We start from the raw sequence: 18,589 nt of genomic DNA on the forward strand, positions 1-18,589 counted from the left end.
CCCAGATCTAACAGTCCCTATACACCACTATTGTGACAACCCTGCTGAGCATTGCATGCTTCCAGTCAGACGCTCATGGCTGACCTTGCATACTTCTACGCACGGTAATGAGGCAATCACTGCTGAGCCAAACATGCTTTGTATACTGGGTAGTTGTGCACACTGCGGAACCACGCATGCTTCATCTTCATTTCATTTGTGCCCACACAGATGAGCCATGAATAATTTCTCAACGGTACAATTGCACATGCGCACCCGCCCTCTGCTGCTCCTTTCGTGCTTCATACACTGGTGAGTTTTGCACTTTTCTTAACCAGGCATGCTTATGATACTGTGCAGTTGTGCACACTACTGAGCTGTGTCCTCAATGCACCCTTTAGCCAACTGTGAAACACTCTCTCTTGCCTTGCATGCTTCTTTTAAGGTGCAGTTGTGCAGTATATAACATAACAACAGTGGACAGTGAAAAGAATAAAGGAGGTGGCCTACTCATAGCCACAACTCCTGAAGTGAACATCACCTCTATGGAGTCCATAAGCACAAACAAAATGGAATTATGTATCTTTAAAATGAATGTTCTGTTGGGAGGAACATGGGGAGGAGCATTAGTGTACAGACCTCCAGGCCCCATATATGACTTTCCATATAAGTTATTGGAGTTTATTGCTCCACATGTATTAGCCTCCAACTCTTTCCTTCTGGTCGGTGATTTTAACTGTCATGCAGAACTATTACATGACCCTGACACGGATCAGTTTATCACAAGTTTCAGCACCTTGGAACTAGTTCAATTGGTAATTGGGCCTACGCATATTGCGGGTCATACGCTTGACCTATTGTTAACAAACTCTACAATGTTTAAGGTTGAGTCTCCACTACCATTATTGTGGGCGGGTCATTTTCTATTAAAATTTGTTATTCTAGATCCTACTATCAATGCGGTCCCCTGCAGGGAAGTCTTTTTACTACTACCTTCAGGTCAGCTCTACCCAGCACAATTGATAACATTGATCAATGTGCGATCTCCCTTATAGAACAATAACCAATGCTTTGGACAAAATTGTTCCTCTCACCAGAGTTACAATTAAAGCCAGAGCCGCTCCTTGGTTCACTGAACAATTAAAGCTAGTGAAGCTCTCTTGCAGGACTGCAGAGCGAAAATGGAGGAAAACTAAAGACCCAATAGATCATAAATTATATAAAGATGTTCACCATAAGTATATGGAAAACATAAGACAAACAAGAAAATTACTTCTCCTTAGCCGTATCGAGAAGGCAGCAAATTCAAACAAAGAGCTCTATCAAATTTTGAAGGAATTCTCAACCCCGCCTGTTCGGTCACAACTTTCTACCTCTCAGAACTGGATTTTTATTTTTTTTAAAAATATTTTTTATTAACATTTTTTCAATAAACTCACATTACATTATGATATGCATAATTTGGCAACAGTGATGTTGTTGTTCAACCAGCGGACATGCCACCTGCATACGGCAGGGACACCAGGGGTTGTAGTCCACTTGTCTTTACTGTAATGCGATTTCGAAGGGAACTGGGAGGGATAAACTGGGGATGCATTGCGGGGGGGGAGGTCAGGGAATGAGGATCGTGGAGGATGTCCGGGTCGTGTCAGCTACAATCTGTTACTGTGGTCTTGTATTGTTTGTAGGGGCTATCAGATGGACGAAGTCACTAGGTGCAGTAGAGAGTGCAACGCGCAGCGATGTGCCCATATAACACATGATTGTTTGGGGCGTGGGGGTAGCGGTATACGTACTCTATTGCGAGGTCTGCACTGCCGGGACCGTAGGTCATGTTGAGAGGTGTTGGGATACGTGCGCGTATGTGATTGTTTAAACTGGTGGGATAGCATGGCCCACTCCAATGATATGGGGTGTTTTCGCAGTCCCTTTGCTTCCTCCTCCCTCAGGGTTTCCTCCTCTGCCTTTGCCCATTTCTGCACCGCTCCTACCCATGCCTCCATCGGGGGGGCCCGATGTGGCTTGCCAGTTCATGGCGATGTTCCTTTTGGCTAGGAGCAAGGATAGAGCCGCGAAGCGGACTTGCACTTTGTGTGTTTTCGGCCTTAGGAATACTCCGAGAGTGACTGCTTCCCACGTGTGTAACGCTGTAAGTCCTGTGAGTGCTTTGATTGTGTCCAGAATTATAGACCAGTACTGTCGTAGAGTGGGGTAGCTCCAAAACATATGTTGGAATTGCGCGTCTGATGAGTGACATCTGGGACAGAGGAACTGAGTGTCTGGGTAGAACCACTTTAGGCACACTGGTGTTTGATATGCTCTATGCAAGATATAGAACTGTATGTTTTTAAAGTGTGCATTTCTTGACACTTTCTTGGGGAATTCCAGTGCTCTACCCATTCCCTGTCGTGTAGCTGTCGCCCAAATTCGTCTTCCCAGGTTGCTCGAAGATTATGAAGTGGTCTGTTAGCGAGTTCTCTCATGGACTTATACAGCCAAGTAACCAGTGTCGGCCGATACCCATATATAGGATGGTGTGGATGACCGGGCGTGTTGACGGCTCACCAGCTGTAAGATCACAGTGTGGGCGATAATTGTCTATGAGCTATCAGTGTGTTAAAAACTGTCCCGGGGGGGAGGTCATATTCCTCCATGAGCTGTTCGTAGGGACAAAGCTGCCCTCCCGTGAATAACGCTTCTGCCTCGGTTATCTCGCATTCCGTCCATGCACGGAGCGTGGTGAGTGTAAAATAAGTTTCCCGTTTGGGCCAGCCGACTAGTGGCAGCTGAGGGGAGTAACATGGGGTCCCCGCCGTTATTCGATGAATTCTTTGCATATACCAGTGGGCCAAGGACACTTGCAGTGGATACGTCCGTCGAGGTTTGGTACCCAGAAACAGCAGACGACGAAGTTCGGGAATGGGGACTGGGCCTTGCACTGTGTATGTTTCCCCGGTATGCCTACCCGCCGTCCAGTACGACAGCCACTGGAGTTGTGCCGCCAGGAAATACGACTCGAAAGCTGGGGCGCCCAGACCCCCCTGCGTGGTGGGTAACTGCAGTTTGGTGAGAGCTATCCGGTGTCCGCTAGCCCCCCATATAAGTGTGCGGAGGAGCGCATCTAGTTCACGAATGAAAGTCCTGGGTGGAATAACTGGTAAATTCGTGAAATAGTATAATAGCCGGGGAAGAATGATCACCTTGGCTATGGCTACTCGACCGATCTGGGCCATCGGGAGGCTCCTCCAGAAGCCCACCGACGATCTGATGCCGGCTAACACTTTACAGTAATTACCCTCATAAATGTCAGTGGGGGAGTGGTACAGACGGACACCGAGATAACGGGGAGTGCTCATGCTCCAGGGCAGACTGCGCACCCATTCGTATCTCCCGTGGCTCAACGGACGGGTGCAATGGGTAAATTGTGTTTACCTTGAGTTCAGATGCCTCCGCGAACTCCGTCAAGGCTGTCCATATGGGTGAAAGGTCCGCAGTTATATCTCAGATGTACATGAGGAGGATGTCCGCGTATAGGGAAACGCAGTGGACTGTGTCCGCTATGGGAATGCCCCATGTGGGCCTCTCCCGATGCAAACGTATCGCCAGTGGCTCCACTGCCAGGGCGAAGATCAGGGGTGACAGGGGACAGCCCTGCCTAGTACCTCTCTCCACCCGGAATGGGGACGAGACGTATCAGCCTAGTCTGACACGAGATGTGAGGTTGGTGTAAAGGAGCCGCGTGTACTGCAGAAGAGTTGGACCTTTTCCTGCCTGTCGCAGGATGGCAAAGAGGTAAGGCCACGTGAGAGTATCAAAGGCCTTTTCAAGATCGAGAATTATACAGGCCGCGTGAGGGTACATGTCTCCCACCTGATTCTGGACATGAAACATCCGCCTTATGTTTTGGGACGTGTTCCTGCCGGGGACGAACCCCCACTGATCCAGATGGACCAGGGGTCATAGAATTTGTTCATATCTATCTGTCAGAATTTTCCCCAATATTTTACAGTCGGCAGAGAGGAGTGTGATGGGGCGGTAGGAAGACAATTGTTGTGGGTCTTGGTGTGGTTTGAGAAACGTCACTATGACAGATTCGCAAAGAGAGTTTAGCAGCTCCCTCCTCTCAAGTGCATCCGCAAACGTTTGCGTCAGACAAGGGACCAATAGGATGGAGAAGGTACTGTAGTATTCAAGAGGATCGCGCAGGAGACGTCTGCTGCTGATATTTTGGCATCCAGTGTGGTTTTGTCTGCTTCTGTGATGTGTGGGATCGGCAACGGGTCTGGAAAGTGGCTTATCCTGTCTAAGATGTGTTGGGGTGAAATAAATCACAGTGTAGTATTCTTGGAAAGCATTTAAAATGTCCATTTGGGAGCGCACTAGGTCACCCGAGGGATTTATTTCTACCTCTCATGACTGGATAGACTCTCTTTCAATTATTTGATGATAAGATCATGGCTATTCATAATTCCTTCCCTGCACAAGATATTAGCAATGACACAGGAAATGTTTCAGTAGCTGCCTTTGATCCCTCTCATATTTTGGAAGAATTCACCCAGTGTAGCTCTGAAGAAGTGACTAAAGGTTTCATAAAAGTTAAATCTGGTTCGCCTGCAGACCCTTTGCCACCGACCTTTTTCCAACTGTAGCTCCAGCCCTCACCAATCTATTCAACAAATCATTGTCTGTATCAGAATTTGACCCAAAATATTTAAAACTGCCAGAGTCAGGAATATATTTTAAAAATCTACTGCAGATCCAAAACTTCTTTCCAACTATCGTCCTATATCGTTCCTCCCTTATTTCAGTAAGATGCTTGAATCACTGGTTAATAAACAGCTCGTTGTCCATCTTGAAAGCATGGATTGCTTGACCCCTCACAAGCTGGCTTTAGGAAAGCCCACAGTACCAAAATAGCTTTGCTGGAGGTATCTGATAATATCAGGCTGGCACTAGAAAATGGACAGTCATCTATCCTCGTTCTGCTATACTTATCTGCAGCGTTCAACACCATCTCCCACAGCATTCTTGATCATCAGCTTTGGGAGATTGGTGTCAGGGGAAAGGCTTTACAGTGGCTCAAAAACTAACCGATCGAACTAAGATAGTACAGGTAGGAAATACCAGCCCCTGTAGTAGATCAGTCAGGATGGGAGTACCACAGGGCTCTATCTTGGGACCCACACTCTTTAACCTTTATGTGACCCCTCTGGCCAAAGAGATTAGATCCCATGGCTTTGATGTTATGTTGTATGCTGACGACACTCAGATCCTGGTCACTCTTGGTCCAGACCCATTGGAAACCAAGTCCTGTTTCAAAGATTGCATGTCTCATATTGATAAGTGGATGTGCACCAACCGCTTACAGTAGAATGGAGGAAAAACCGAGATAATGCTCTATGGCAAGGCTTATGAGCATTGGTCACCTGATTGGTGGCCCTCAAGCCTTGGCCTTTGTCCTACTCCAACAAAATCTGGGCTTTCAAATGGACAACACACTGTCAATTAAAGACCATGTTAATAAGAGAGTTGGCTCATGCGTAGCCTGCGCAAAGTTTCAAGTGGATTCCGACGGAGGCAAGAAAACCACTAGTCCAGGGACTAATTATTAGTCGTATTGACTATGGGAATGCCCTGCTAACTTCTACCAATGAAAACCTTCTCTCAAGGAGGCAGGTTCTGCAGAACACAGCAGGAAGGCTGGTACTTAATCTTCCACCAAGATCTCCATCGACACCCAGTTTGAAGCGTTTACACTGGCTGCCTGTAAGAAAACGTATACGCTTTAAGATTCTTTGCATGATGCATATGAATATGTAAGTAAAAGGTCCAGATTTGTGGACCAAAAAGTTAAGCTGGTATCAACCTGGTAGAACTTTGAGATCCAGCAACCAAGCACTCATCTCCCAGAATCCGTACCACCACATGTGGAGGGAAATCTTTCTCGTTCCTTGCTCCGTCTCTTTGGAACAAACTGTTCTTATATCTACGCACCACAAGTGATCATAACTCTTTTCGTAGGAATTTAAATACATTGCTGTTTGACATCTAACTGCACCAAATCAAGTTCTTCTCAGAGTTCCCCACCAGCGCCATGAGACTTTCGAGTGATATGTGCGCTTAATAAATATTCTATCATTTGATTTGATAGTGTTAGGCCTTAAATGCTTAGTGTGAAAATAATGTTTGCATACATCTGAGCCATGCTTTCTTTTTTACACAGTACAATTGTACACACACTTTAGTACCATATATACTTTATATAGACTGCTGTGCTGCGGAGTATAAACAGTTACGCCTTTCATGCTTCCTGTATGGTGCAGTTCTGCACACTGTTAACTCCTACCTGGTTTGCTGTACAATGCAGTTGTGCACACTACAACACAGTACAATTGTGCACACCTGCGCTATCCTGCTTTCAACCCGTGTGCCAGTCACACACACACACCAGACCACACCCCCCACACACATCTTGTATGGATCCAATACAGCGCAGTTGTGCACAAGACTGTTAAGCTATGCTTGCTGTGTTTGTATCCTCTACAGCGCAGTTGTGTGCACACAGAAGAGCTGTGCACGACATTTGCATAGCATAAGTTTGTGCACGCACGCACAGAAATCGCCTCTTATTCTTCCTACATAGAGTATATTTGTTTTTTGTTTTTTTTATTTCACAAATGTTTATTGGTAGTTTCCAAAACAAAAACATACAATAAAAAAGCATAAGGGACAATAAGTAAATGAATGGAAAAATATCTGTATTGGGAGTGACAATCACAGAAAATCAGAGTAAATTAAGACTAAGACAAAAATAAAGCAATAAATGGAAGCAGCATAGTAACTGTCATAAACATCATATAGTATCTACACAAGGGTGATGGACACTGGTAATACAGACTTCAATGTTCCCTGGGAAGATTACCTGAAGCAGACAAGTACGTTACAGAGTAGGCTTGGTGGTAAGTATATGCGGTCATATGGGCATGAAGGTTGGGAAGTGTGGTGAAAAATCATGGGGGTTTAGGTACGCTAAAATAATTGTCAAGGGAAATCCATATTTGTCTATGAGGAGGGTGCCATGGGGTATTTTGGAGAGAGATATTATTAGCACCTCTAAGCTTGGTGATCCAGTTTAGCCAACATTTAAAGGAGGCTTTACGCGTCTCCTTCCAGTTGTTCAGAATTATCTTCACAGCAACGGTGAGCAAAAGGTCAATTAAGGCCCTGTCATCATCTGAGAGCGAATCAGCTCTGGTAGAGCTCAGCACTAAGGTAGAAAACTCTTTGGTGGGGGAGAAGGAGAAAACTTTTGCAATGAATGCAAAGACTTTGTCCCAGAAGGCTGTAACACAGACACAGCTTAGTAAAAGGTGTTCAAGGTCACCATCTTTCTCGTTGCAGTTCCAGCATGTGGCATTGTCTCTAATATTGTCCAAAAAGCTTTGTGGAGAAGCCAAAACTTGGTCTGGGAGAGTGTAGGGCTTATTTTGTATCTCATGGTTGATTCCCAGGTTTTGGACCACTCCACTTCTGAAATTGGTACCGAAGAGTATGATTCCCAGAACTGCCAAAGGTCTTTATTGAGATTGGAATGCTGTGGCCGTAGGATTTTGTAAAGCCTGGAGACCTGGTGGCCCAACCTATTGAAGGCAGCTAGGGAGCTTGGGAGGGAGGGCGGCTTTTTGGACAGTTTTGCTTTGAAGTTTGCTGTTTTAATATTCCAAAAGTTGTAAAATTCTATTGCTTCTAGATCATATTTGGTTTGGAGTACTTTAAAAGAGAATGGGTAAGAATTACTAAACAGTTGGTGTGGGAAAAATATACCTTTTATTAATCCAGATCTAATTGTGTAGTGGTTTCCCTTTGTACATTATTAAGTGACTGTGCCATAGCGACTCCGAGTCAGAGCACCTCATGTGGTTAGTCAGGAGTTTATAAATTTTTAGGAGGTCAAGTCTTGTATTTTTAAAAATGGATATTGAGCAACCGGCCGTATTCATTTTAGCAGTAAGAATGGACGCTGGAGCAAGATTTTTGAAAAGGGCTTTCTCAACGTTTACCCATCCAGGAATGTATTCAGCTGGTGGCGCGAGCCAGTAAGAGCCTTGTTTGGTAAGGAAGGCAATCTGGTATAGTTTAAAATCCGCTAGATTGACCCCACCCAAGGGTTTGTCGATGCGTAGCTTTTTTAGGCTAATTCTAGCCTTTTTCCCTTTCCATAGGAATTTAAAAAGTAGAGTATCTAATTTGTGATGGAAGTACTGGGACAAGGTGAGAGGGAGCATTGTAATGAGATAATTAACTAAAGGGGAGATCATCATTTTAATGGCTTTGACCCTTCCCCATCAAGTTATAAAATGGGGGGACCAGCCATCCAGTTGTGATTTAATTTTGTCTAGAGTGATGGATTCATTGTGATGAAGTGTTTTGAGAAGGGAGATGCCGAATTCGATTCCCAGGTATTTAATAAAACCAGTTTTCCATGTGAGGCCTGAGGCACCCAGCATTTCTCTGGTACCATAAACGTTTAGGAGCTTAACCTCTGACTTGTCACGGTTCAATTTGTACCCAGAGTGTAGCGAGTATCTTTCTATGGTAGTCATGAGAGATTTGATGGAGGTCTCTGGATTCTCTGTCGCCACTAGAATGTCGTCAGCGTATGCAGCTAGTTTCACCTGTGTGTCCCCGAAGCTCACTCCCGCTATTTCTTTATTTTTGTTTTATGCCTGATATGAGCGGTTCAAGGGCCAGGAGAAACGGGGCTGGAGAGAGGGGGCAGCCTTGCCTGGTGCCCTGTTGTAAACGAAATGAGTCCAAAAGGGAGCCATTGATAGCGATTCTAACAGACGGTGAAGAATAAAGGGCCATTACCATATTGATGTAGGAATTCCCTAAATTAAAGCCTAAATTAAAGGCTTTCATGCAGTGATGTAATAAGGACCAAGATACTCTATCGAACGCTTTTTCAGCGTCAAGGGTTATGGCCAAAATTGGGGTGGGTATTATTTTGGCTTTCTAAAGGATATGGCATAATAGTTTTGTGTTGTCATTGGACATACAATGTTTTAAAAATCCCACCGGGGAGTTACTGATTAATTTGGGGAGAATGGCATTAAGTCTACTCGCTAGAATTTTCGCATACATTTTGCAGTCCAGATTTATAAGCGAAATGGGCTGAAAGTTTCTAGTTAGAAGGGTGCCTTTACCCTCCTTCGGGATAACAATTATAGTGGCTTCGCCCATTGATTCCGAAGCACTGCCAGAGGAGGCAATCGAGTTAAAAAGTTTTAAGAACATGGGCGAGAGCGACTTATCAAATGCTTTGTAGAAGCTTGCAGAAAACCCATCCGGACCGGGGGCTTTGTTGCTTTTAAGTGATTTAATAGAAGCCAGGATTTCCGTGTCTTTGATGGGGGACCCTATTGTAGAACTATCTTCATCAGAGAGTTTGGGGAGGTTCAGGGCATCTAGGTAATTAGTGCAAGCGACCGGGTCGAATGACATCTTGTTCTTGTAGAGGTCTTCATAAAAGGTCTTAAAGGTGTCTACAATTTTTTCTTGTTTGGCGTGTGTATTGTTAGCGGAGTCTTTGATTGATGAAATAGTGAGTAATTTTTGTCTGTGTTTGAGGTAGGACGCCAGAAGTTTTCCAGCTCTATTCCCTTCGCATAGTTTCATGGCTTTGAACTTATTAACCCAAACACCGGCTCGTCTGCTTGCAATAGTGTTATATTCGTACTTCTTATTGATCAGTTGCTCTAAAACCAGTTTGTTATCAAGGTCAGTCGAGTGGGTGGTTTCTAGGATCTTGATGTCTTTTTCAAGCTTGTCTAGATCTACATTAAGTTTATTATTGGTCCTTGCTCTAATGCCAATAATCACCCCTCTAATTGTGGCTTTCAGGGCGTCACAGACTGTGGAGGTGTTCATATCAGGGGAATCATTCAGTGAGATGTATTCCTTTATGGCGTTTTCTATTTGTTGCTTGCTTTCAGGGTCCGATAGAATTTCCTCATTAAATCACCAGTGTTTTGGGGGTAAAATCGAATGGGAGCACGCAAGTTTGGCGCTAATGCAGGAGTGGTCAGAGATCAGCTTTGGAGCGATGTCTGTTTCCTCGATGAGGTAAGTGAAAGGGCTAGAGATTAAAATGTAGTCAATTCTGGAGTATGAATTATGTGGGGCTGAGTAGAAGGTATAGTCCCTCCCATCAGGATGTTGGAGGCGCCAAGAATCCTTTAGTACGAATTTGGTGCACAGGCGAATGAGTGACTTGTGGGAGCGAGAATTTTGGAACATGCATTTTGATTGTCGATCTAATAAAGGGTCCATTGGGAGATTGAAATTGCCGCCTACAATTAGGAGTTCATCTTGTGGGATGTTCTCTATGGCTAGGGAGACTGATTCCCAAAAGTCTGGGGCATCAGAGTTAGGACCGTATATGTTTACTACATAAATGGGATCTTCGTCCATTAACAGGTGGGTAATTAATAGTCTTGCATCTGTGTCGTGTGTGTGTGAGGTAACAGATAGGTTCGATTTTTTTGAGATTATGGTGATCACTCCTCCCTTCTTGTGGTTTGTCGAGGAGCAGAGTGTGTGGGAGATCCAGTTGAGGTTAATAAAGCTTATGCCCTCCTCTGAGAGCTTAATCTCTTGGAGCAGGATGATATCCCCTTTTGATTTAGATAGGTATTCAAAAACCTTCCGTCTTTTCACTGGGTAGTTGAGACCCTTGACATTCAATGAGACTACATTGAGATTTTCAGCTAAGAAATTGATTTTAACCATCTAAAGAGTTGTGGTCGCAGAGAGAGCCGCCCTCTGTATACCAGTTGTTGCGCGGTATGAGACTACAATTTGAAGGGTTCGTGGTTTATCTCTAGTATGTGGGCATTGGTAAACGCATGACCTGTGTGATACTATAAAAGCGTTATCTTTCGCAACGTAAAAGAAACAGAAAACAAAGCAGCAACGTAAAAGAAACAGAAAACAAAGCAGAAGGAAACAACCAGTGTAGTATACAACCCCATTTTCAATCCCTCCCCACCCCTCTCCCCCATCTCACCCTTGTCCCCCACATCCCCTCCCTACCTCCCTCCCCGAATGTAAGAACTTAGGATGTAAGACAGCAGTACCGTCTATGGGCAGAACAGAGATATTAAATGAGAGACATTGGCTCTTCAGGCAAAACAAGATTAGAGGCCTATACTACATTAGACCCTGAACAAGTAACCAGGAGCATGGATGATAACAAGTTAAAGAGTGAATTATAGAACAGCATAACTTCATGCAAGAATCCTGCTGCCTGCATGCGTCACAACAGTCTGATAGTGGACCCTGCTGAGCCATGCATTCTTCAGAATTATTTGTGCTCTGATTGCTGAGTCATGCATGCCTCTTTAGGGTTTTTGCAGACGGACTGCTGAGCCATGCATTCTTCAAATGTATTTGTGCTCTGATTGCTGAGTCATGCATGCCTCTTTAGGGTTTTTGCTGATAGACTGCTGAGCCATGCATCCTTCAGTGTCTGCAAGATACTGTACCGCGCTAGCATTTATACAGTGCTTGCATTGCTTTTGTTACAGTTTATCCAAGAGTGTTGCTCACACCGGGGCATGTCTCAGAGCATGGTTTGTTGTGTGCTCCTGGAAGCCTTCAGTGGTATCCAGGAGTAGAGAACCACTTAGTGCTTTGATTCTTCTTGTGAGACCTAGTGTATGCAATAATAGTTATACATTAACAATAATAATAACGACAACTGAAATGATTGTAATAAATGCAACAACACAAAGAGAGCTCAGTTTGCATATCCTCACTTTCTCACAATGCTTTTAAGTGCTTTATTGCAGCCAACAAGACTGACATTTTTGTCACTGCCCCCATTTCTGTTCCTCATTATCTGTTCTTGTCTTCAATAGCTTGTTTATGCCTGGTGTTCTCCTGGTGTTCCTCCTTCACCCTCTTCACTTTTCCATTTTCCTGTTCATCTTGATGTCTCTCTAACGTTGTATGAAATAAAAAGGATTTATAGAGCGCAAACAAATGCCTAAAGGTGTCAATGAGCTGACAGCAGTTAGTCCTAAACAAGGAACCCTCACCTGGATCTCTCCCTCGAGGCAGACGGCCTCCAGGTGTTGTGTTTCCTGAGGCTCTGCTCCCCTGAACTAAGGGGTCAATGTTGTGACATCCACGCAGCAAGGGTCCACGTGAGGTCGCAGGAATAGGATCCAGTAGACACCAATACACCGCCTAGTACAGATGGAAGCAGACGCAGAGGGGTACACCCACCTACCTGTGTGCCTCCTCTGTACATCATAAGCCCCTAACTATGCACCTCCTCTGTTTATACCTCATAGGCACCTACCTCTGCATCTCCTCTGTTTATACCTTAAGAGCACCTGCCAGTGCACCTCCTCTCTTTATACCTCATAAGCACAACCTGTGCACCTCCTCTGTTTGTACCTCATAAGCATCTACCTGTGCGCCTCCTCTGTTTGTACCTCATAAGTACCTACCTCTGCATCTCCTCTGTTTATACCTCATTAGCACCTACCTGAGCTCCTCCTCTGTTTATACCTCATAAGCACCTACCTCTGCATCTCCTCTGTTTATACCTCATAAGCACCTACCTGTGCACCTCCTCTGTTTGTACCTCATAAGCATCTACCTGTGCGCCTCCTCTGTTTGTACTTCCTAAGCACCTACCTGTGCACCTTCTGTTTATACCTCATAAGCACCTACCTGTGCTGCTCCTCTGTTTGTACCTCATAAGCACCCGCCTGTGCGCCTCCTCTGTTTGGACCTCCCAGATAACCTTCTGAAACGAAGCTTGTGATCAACATACTACCAACCATGGCCTCTGCACTATCAGGCTATGACTATTATCTGACGTCTGCTGTGTGCATGCTTCTAGTGTGTAGAGTGAGTACACAAACAGAGGGGAGTAGGGAGCTGAAGGACATGGAATGAGGTACACCTGGATAAAAAAAATATGGGAATGGAGGAATGTGACCACCTGTGGACAACAGGCACCTCCTCCCGCTCTACCAAAGCCCTGTTGAGTCACAAAGTAGCATCCTGGCCTTCAGACAGACAACAATAAGTTAAATATCATGGAAAACAGGAACATGGAAAGCAATTATTAATATGCACACATCTGTTGGATTGGGGGATATTTCAGTTAAATTATTGGTTGTGATGGATTCTCTATAAGGAATAAATGACTGATATCGTTGAATAATAAATGACATGATTTAATATTTCTTTGCTTTATCTGTGTGCACAATATAAAGACGGGCCATTGGAATCAGCTCCTCATTCTGTTTTACAAAAAACCCTGGAAGGAGCTGCTGATTGAAACACAACCGGATCATAACTTTACCTACTTTAGGAAGAACTAAAGACTCACTTTTGTAAGTTGTCTTTCAGTTCAGAATCAGTCAATAGTTCAACGGAGATGGATATATATTACGCTGATAGAAAATCCACCTCAACTCGGGATAATGCTCCAGTCTTCCAGGTTAGAAGGATCCAGAAATGCTTGAGCCAGGAGGGCTGTAAAATGTGTTGAAGGTGACTTAGGGCCTTACTACGAGTGTGGCGGTCTTCCAATGGGACTACCACAGCGGAGGTACCAGGCAGACTGCCAAGCCCATTGAGAGCCCGCCGCCGGATTATGACCTAATCCAGGCTGGGTGGCGGTGCAGCAGCGGTCTCGCGGCGGCTGTATTAGGCTCATTTGAGAGTATAAACAGCATATCACCACCTTAAGAGTACCTGCAGCACGTTCCTGCGCCATGTCATGCATGCCACACTGTGCAGGAACAAGGGTGCAATTCCATGGGGTGGCACAGCATGTGCCCCCGCATGCAACCCCAGGAGCAGATTCGGCCGGGGCCCTGTGAGGGCCCCCTTACCTGCATGTCCTTTATCCTTTTCATGGTGGGGTCCCCGACATGAAAAGGGCGGTGGATATGCAGACCGTAATATGCTCAGCGATGTCGGCATCGGCACTGTCAACATATTCAGGGTGTTTGCAGACCGCCTCCACAGCGGGATCCTTGATCCTCGCGGGGTGGCGGCCTCGTGGGGGTCCCACCACCACACTCATAATACGACGGTCAGACCACCAGGATGGTGGCAGTTGGACCGCCACAGTGAGTGCGGCGATCATGAGGGCCGTCGCACTCGTAGTAAGGCCCTTAATGAGCTGCAAGGTAACTGGCAGGAGTTGGCATTTGAGCTGATCCAGTGTGAACATGAAAGCATTGTGGAAGACGGTGTCTGGAGTTACCGTTGTCATATATACTTCCTAAAAAGTTACCTTGGTCATGTATACTTCCTGAAGAGTTACCTTTGTTAGACACTTCCTAAAGAGTTACCTTTGTTATACACTTCCAAGTTACCTTGGTTAAATACTTCCTGAAGAGTTACCTTTGTTATACACTTCCTGAAGAGCTATTTTTGGTAGATACTTCCTGAAACTAAATTAACAGCAGCGCTTCCTGATTCCTCTCTTTTTCCACAATCTGTTCTGTTTAAATTAAATCTTGTCCATGTATATCTACGTAAAACTCTACCTGTAGCACGAGTTCTCTGTGGCTGCCCTTTCTTTAGTAAGTTACTCTGTCAATAATGGTAATTCACTGCCTTTTCAGAAGTAAATACAATGTGACATGTTCAACCACAGTTTTATTGAAATATCCATGTATGGTAAAATGTTCCTTACAAAATTTTAAATATGGTAGAGAAGAGATGTCTTATCCAGCTGGTTAAATATTGTGTATTCACATTCTTTACATTTGCATTTAGTAATATTGCATTTCTTTGCATCCGATAGAAAATAGGACTTAAAGGCACGGATTGATTATGAATAATGAAGATAACACATTAAACCTGAAAAAATTATCAAAAATAAGGAGCTCCAAAAACATCAGTGCAATCAAAGGCAGAGGACAGATCCAGGAAGAAGCAGTCAAAGGCAATTCAGTGAGTGTACGAGTCTGAGCTCTGCACCTCGACACCCCAAGACGAAGAAATGACCTCTACAAAATTAAGGCAACAAAACTGACAAATCACCTGCTGTATAAACAAGCGTCCAACACCAGCTTTGATCATGAGGCCGGTATGAGAGTTGGAGGAAGGTCTCGTGTCTATTTTTGATCCATAGCTTGGAACAAAATCCCATTTCAGCGTTGAGCTGTTAGCAATATGATAATGTTTAAAAAAGGTTGAAAAATTGGCTTTTTGTCCATGTTTGAAACAAACTGATTTACTTTCTTTTCTGACCTGTGCTTTGCCCCGGGACACTCTTTGGAGTAGCTGTACACATTGCAAGTCGCTTCATCATCATGATGTGGCTAGAGCAGTGCTTCTCTATCTAAACTGGCAACAGACCACCATTCAGTGCTCTAGGTGTATTGCAAACTCTTCCTAGCCAAACCGCAGGCACCAGGGAAAAGCACAACGAAGTGGAGCCTAAAAACTGAAGGCTGAAGGAAAGGAGAGTTCTGCTCTCTAAAGTACAGAGTATTGTCCCAATTTGCACCTACCGGAACAAAGATTAAGCTTTACCCGCAAGCATGCGAAGCCATTATCCAATCTAAAGATGCAATCACCCACAAGGAAGCCTTACTGATATTATGAATGGGGCAGGTATTTAGTGAGTCTTGTATTTTATTGTTAAATCTGAAATCAAGCATCCAAAATATAACACGCATACAGGGAATGTGAAAATAACGCAAGTAGTTTATTAACTATGCTGACCCTTCAGGAAACACGGTCAGGAGAAAAATCGTGCAATTCCACTGAATATGTCAAGAACTTTAGCCAATTAGAAACCATAAAAGAGCATCAGCGAATACAAACAGGGGAAAAACCATATCACTGTACTGAATGTGTAAAGAGCTTCAGTCGGTTAACAGACCTCCATAGACATCAGATAATATACACAGGGGAAAAACCATACCATTGCACTGAATGTGTGAAGAGCTTCAGTCGGTTAACAGACCTCCATATACATCAGAGAATACACACAGGGGAAAAACCATACCATTGCACTGAATGTGTGAAGAGCTTCAGTCGGTTATCACATCTCCAAACACATCAGCGAACACACACAGGGGAAAAACCATACCATTGTACTGAATGTGTGAAGAGCTTCAGTCAGTTATCACACCTCCAAAGACATCAGCGAATACACACAGGGGAAAAACAATACCTTTGCAATGAATGTGTAAAGAGCTTCAATCAGTTATCACACCTCCAAATACATCAGCGAATACACACAGGGGAAAAACCATACCATTGCAAGGAATGTGTAAAGAGTTTCAGTCAATTATCAAGCCTCCATAGGCATCATAGAATACACACAGGGGAAAAACCATACCGTTGTAGTGAATGTGTGAAGAGCTTCTGTCGGTCACATGAACTCCTAATACATCAGCAAACACACACAGGGGAAAAACCATACCATTGCAAGGAATGTGTAAAGAGCTTCAGTCAACTTGCAAACCTCCACACACATCAGAGAATACACACAGGGGAAAAACCATACCATTGCAGTGAATGTGCCAAGAGTTTCAGTACGTTAGCAGTACTCCAAACACATCAGCGAACACACACAGGGGAAAAACCATACCATTGCAAGGAATGTGCAAAGAGCTTCAATCACATTTCACACCTCCACAGACATCAGAGAATACACACAGGGGAAAAACCATTCCATTGCAAGGAATGTGCAAAGAACTTCACTCAGATTTCACAGCTACACGTACATCAGAAAATACACACAGGGGAAAAACCATACCATTGCAGTGAATGTGTGAAGAGTTTCAGTACGTTAGCAGAACTCCAAATACATCAGCGAACACACACAGGGGAAAAACCATACCAGTGCACTGAATGTGTAAAGAGCTTCAGTCACATTTCAAACCTCCGCAGACATCAGAGAATACACACAGGGGAAAAACCATACCATTGCAGTGAATGTGGCAGTAGTTTTACTTACTCTTCAGCATTAGGAAATCATCAGCGAGCTCACAAAGGGCAAACAAATCTTTTAAATGCCACGAATGCTTGAAAAGCTAAAGTCCATTATCAATCCTAAACAGGCATCAGCGAACACACACAGAAGAAAAGCCTTCAAGTGCAATGAATGTGTGAAGAAATGTAGTCAATTATCAAGCCTATGTAGACATCAGCTTGCATACACTCTGTAAATACCGTACAACTGTAGTGAGTGTAAAAGTACCTTTAGGAAATCTTTCGCATTAAGGATTCATCAGTTAATGCACACAGAGAAAAACCTTTCAGGTGCAAATGTGTGAATATCTTCTGTCAGTTATTAAACCTACGGATACATCAACTAACACACACAGAGTAAAAAAGAGCATTGCAATGAATGTCAGAAGTGATTTTGTCAATTGCAAACACACCTGGGGTAAACCTTACAATTGCACTAAAAGTGTGACGAGCTTTTGTCAATTTCTGATCCTACATAGCCTCAGCGAACACACACCTTCATTTAACTCACTTAGAAATATTCCTAGAGATGCAGTGAATTCAGAAAGAACTTACGAACATTAACAATAATATTGACTCATTTGAAGACATATACAGGAGCAGAACAGTGCAGTTATTGTGAGATGAAGGAATTACAGGAACAAATATATAATTATGTGGGTTATTCAAATACCAGATGAATGAAGAGTCGACTAGAAGAAATGAAGAAAACCAAAGATTTGTAGAATAATAAAAGTGTCTGTTCCCAGTGATTGTTCACTTCGGTACACATAGAAAAAAAAACGTGATATAACAGGAAATCTACTGGGAGACTAGCACAATGTGAAATAAAAGAAAAGAAGCACTGGTGGTTTTTATTTGGCGATGAAGAGTTGCAAAGAAAAACATCCAAGTGTTCCTGTCCATGCTACCTGTAAAAGTGTAGGGATGAATATGATTCTGCCTGTACACATTGCTATGTTAGCATAAGTGAGTTAATTGCGAAAACGCCATTTTGCTGCTTTTGCACACGACACTACATCTCTGTTTTTATAAAGACAAACTGCTTGCTTTTCCTTCACATGAGAACGATCTGTTTTCCATATCTCCAGACTCACACTGCGACCTCAAGTCTGCACAAAGTGTTCAAGGTTAAAATAACAATGTATGCTGTTGATGCAGGTTGATCGGCCCACGCTCTAAACACAACACGAACACAGCTGCTCATTTCTGAAACTCAGGTGCTTTTAATATTGCACTGCATGCATGAGTCTAGCACTTGGGAAAAACCTTTCAATCCACAAAGAGCTCTGCTGATCTGGGATGCGGTTCACTTCACCTGACTTTGGAGGTATGGGGTTCCCGGTTTTAACCTAGAGATCTTCTATTATTATAATACCTAGCACCTAGCAAGGGGAGGGTGGTACACAAGGCGCTATAGACCTGGTTCCACTATCATTATAATATGATTTCTCCCTCTGTATTTTATGGAATTGTAACAATGTTGATTGTATTGATTTTATGCATCTTTTTACTTATGTTAGCAAATATACTGCATCTTAGAGCACGTAGTTGAAATAAACATTTGAAACTATACCGTGTCTCT

At 43.8% G+C, this 18,589-nt stretch overlaps 1 protein-coding gene across 1 annotated transcript in view; it reads left to right on the forward strand.

Moving 5' to 3' along the window:
* Positions 1-17,197, forward strand: part of LOC144805848 (uncharacterized) — a 107,669-nt gene extending 90,472 nt beyond the window's left edge. The window contains exon 4 of the mRNA XM_078672327.1: positions 15,704-17,197. Within this exon, the coding sequence (XP_078528453.1) occupies positions 15,704-17,062 (1,359 nt within the window). The 3' untranslated portion in view covers positions 17,063-17,197. The remainder of the gene's footprint in view (positions 1-15,703) is intronic.
* The last annotated feature ends 1,392 nt before the right edge of the window (positions 17,198-18,589 follow it).

Source organism: Lissotriton helveticus (genome assembly GCF_964261635.1).
Source record: "Lissotriton helveticus chromosome 1_1 unlocalized genomic scaffold, aLisHel1.1 SUPER_1_unloc_3, whole genome shotgun sequence".
NCBI classification, from domain to species: Eukaryota; Metazoa; Chordata; class Amphibia; order Caudata; family Salamandridae; genus Lissotriton; species Lissotriton helveticus.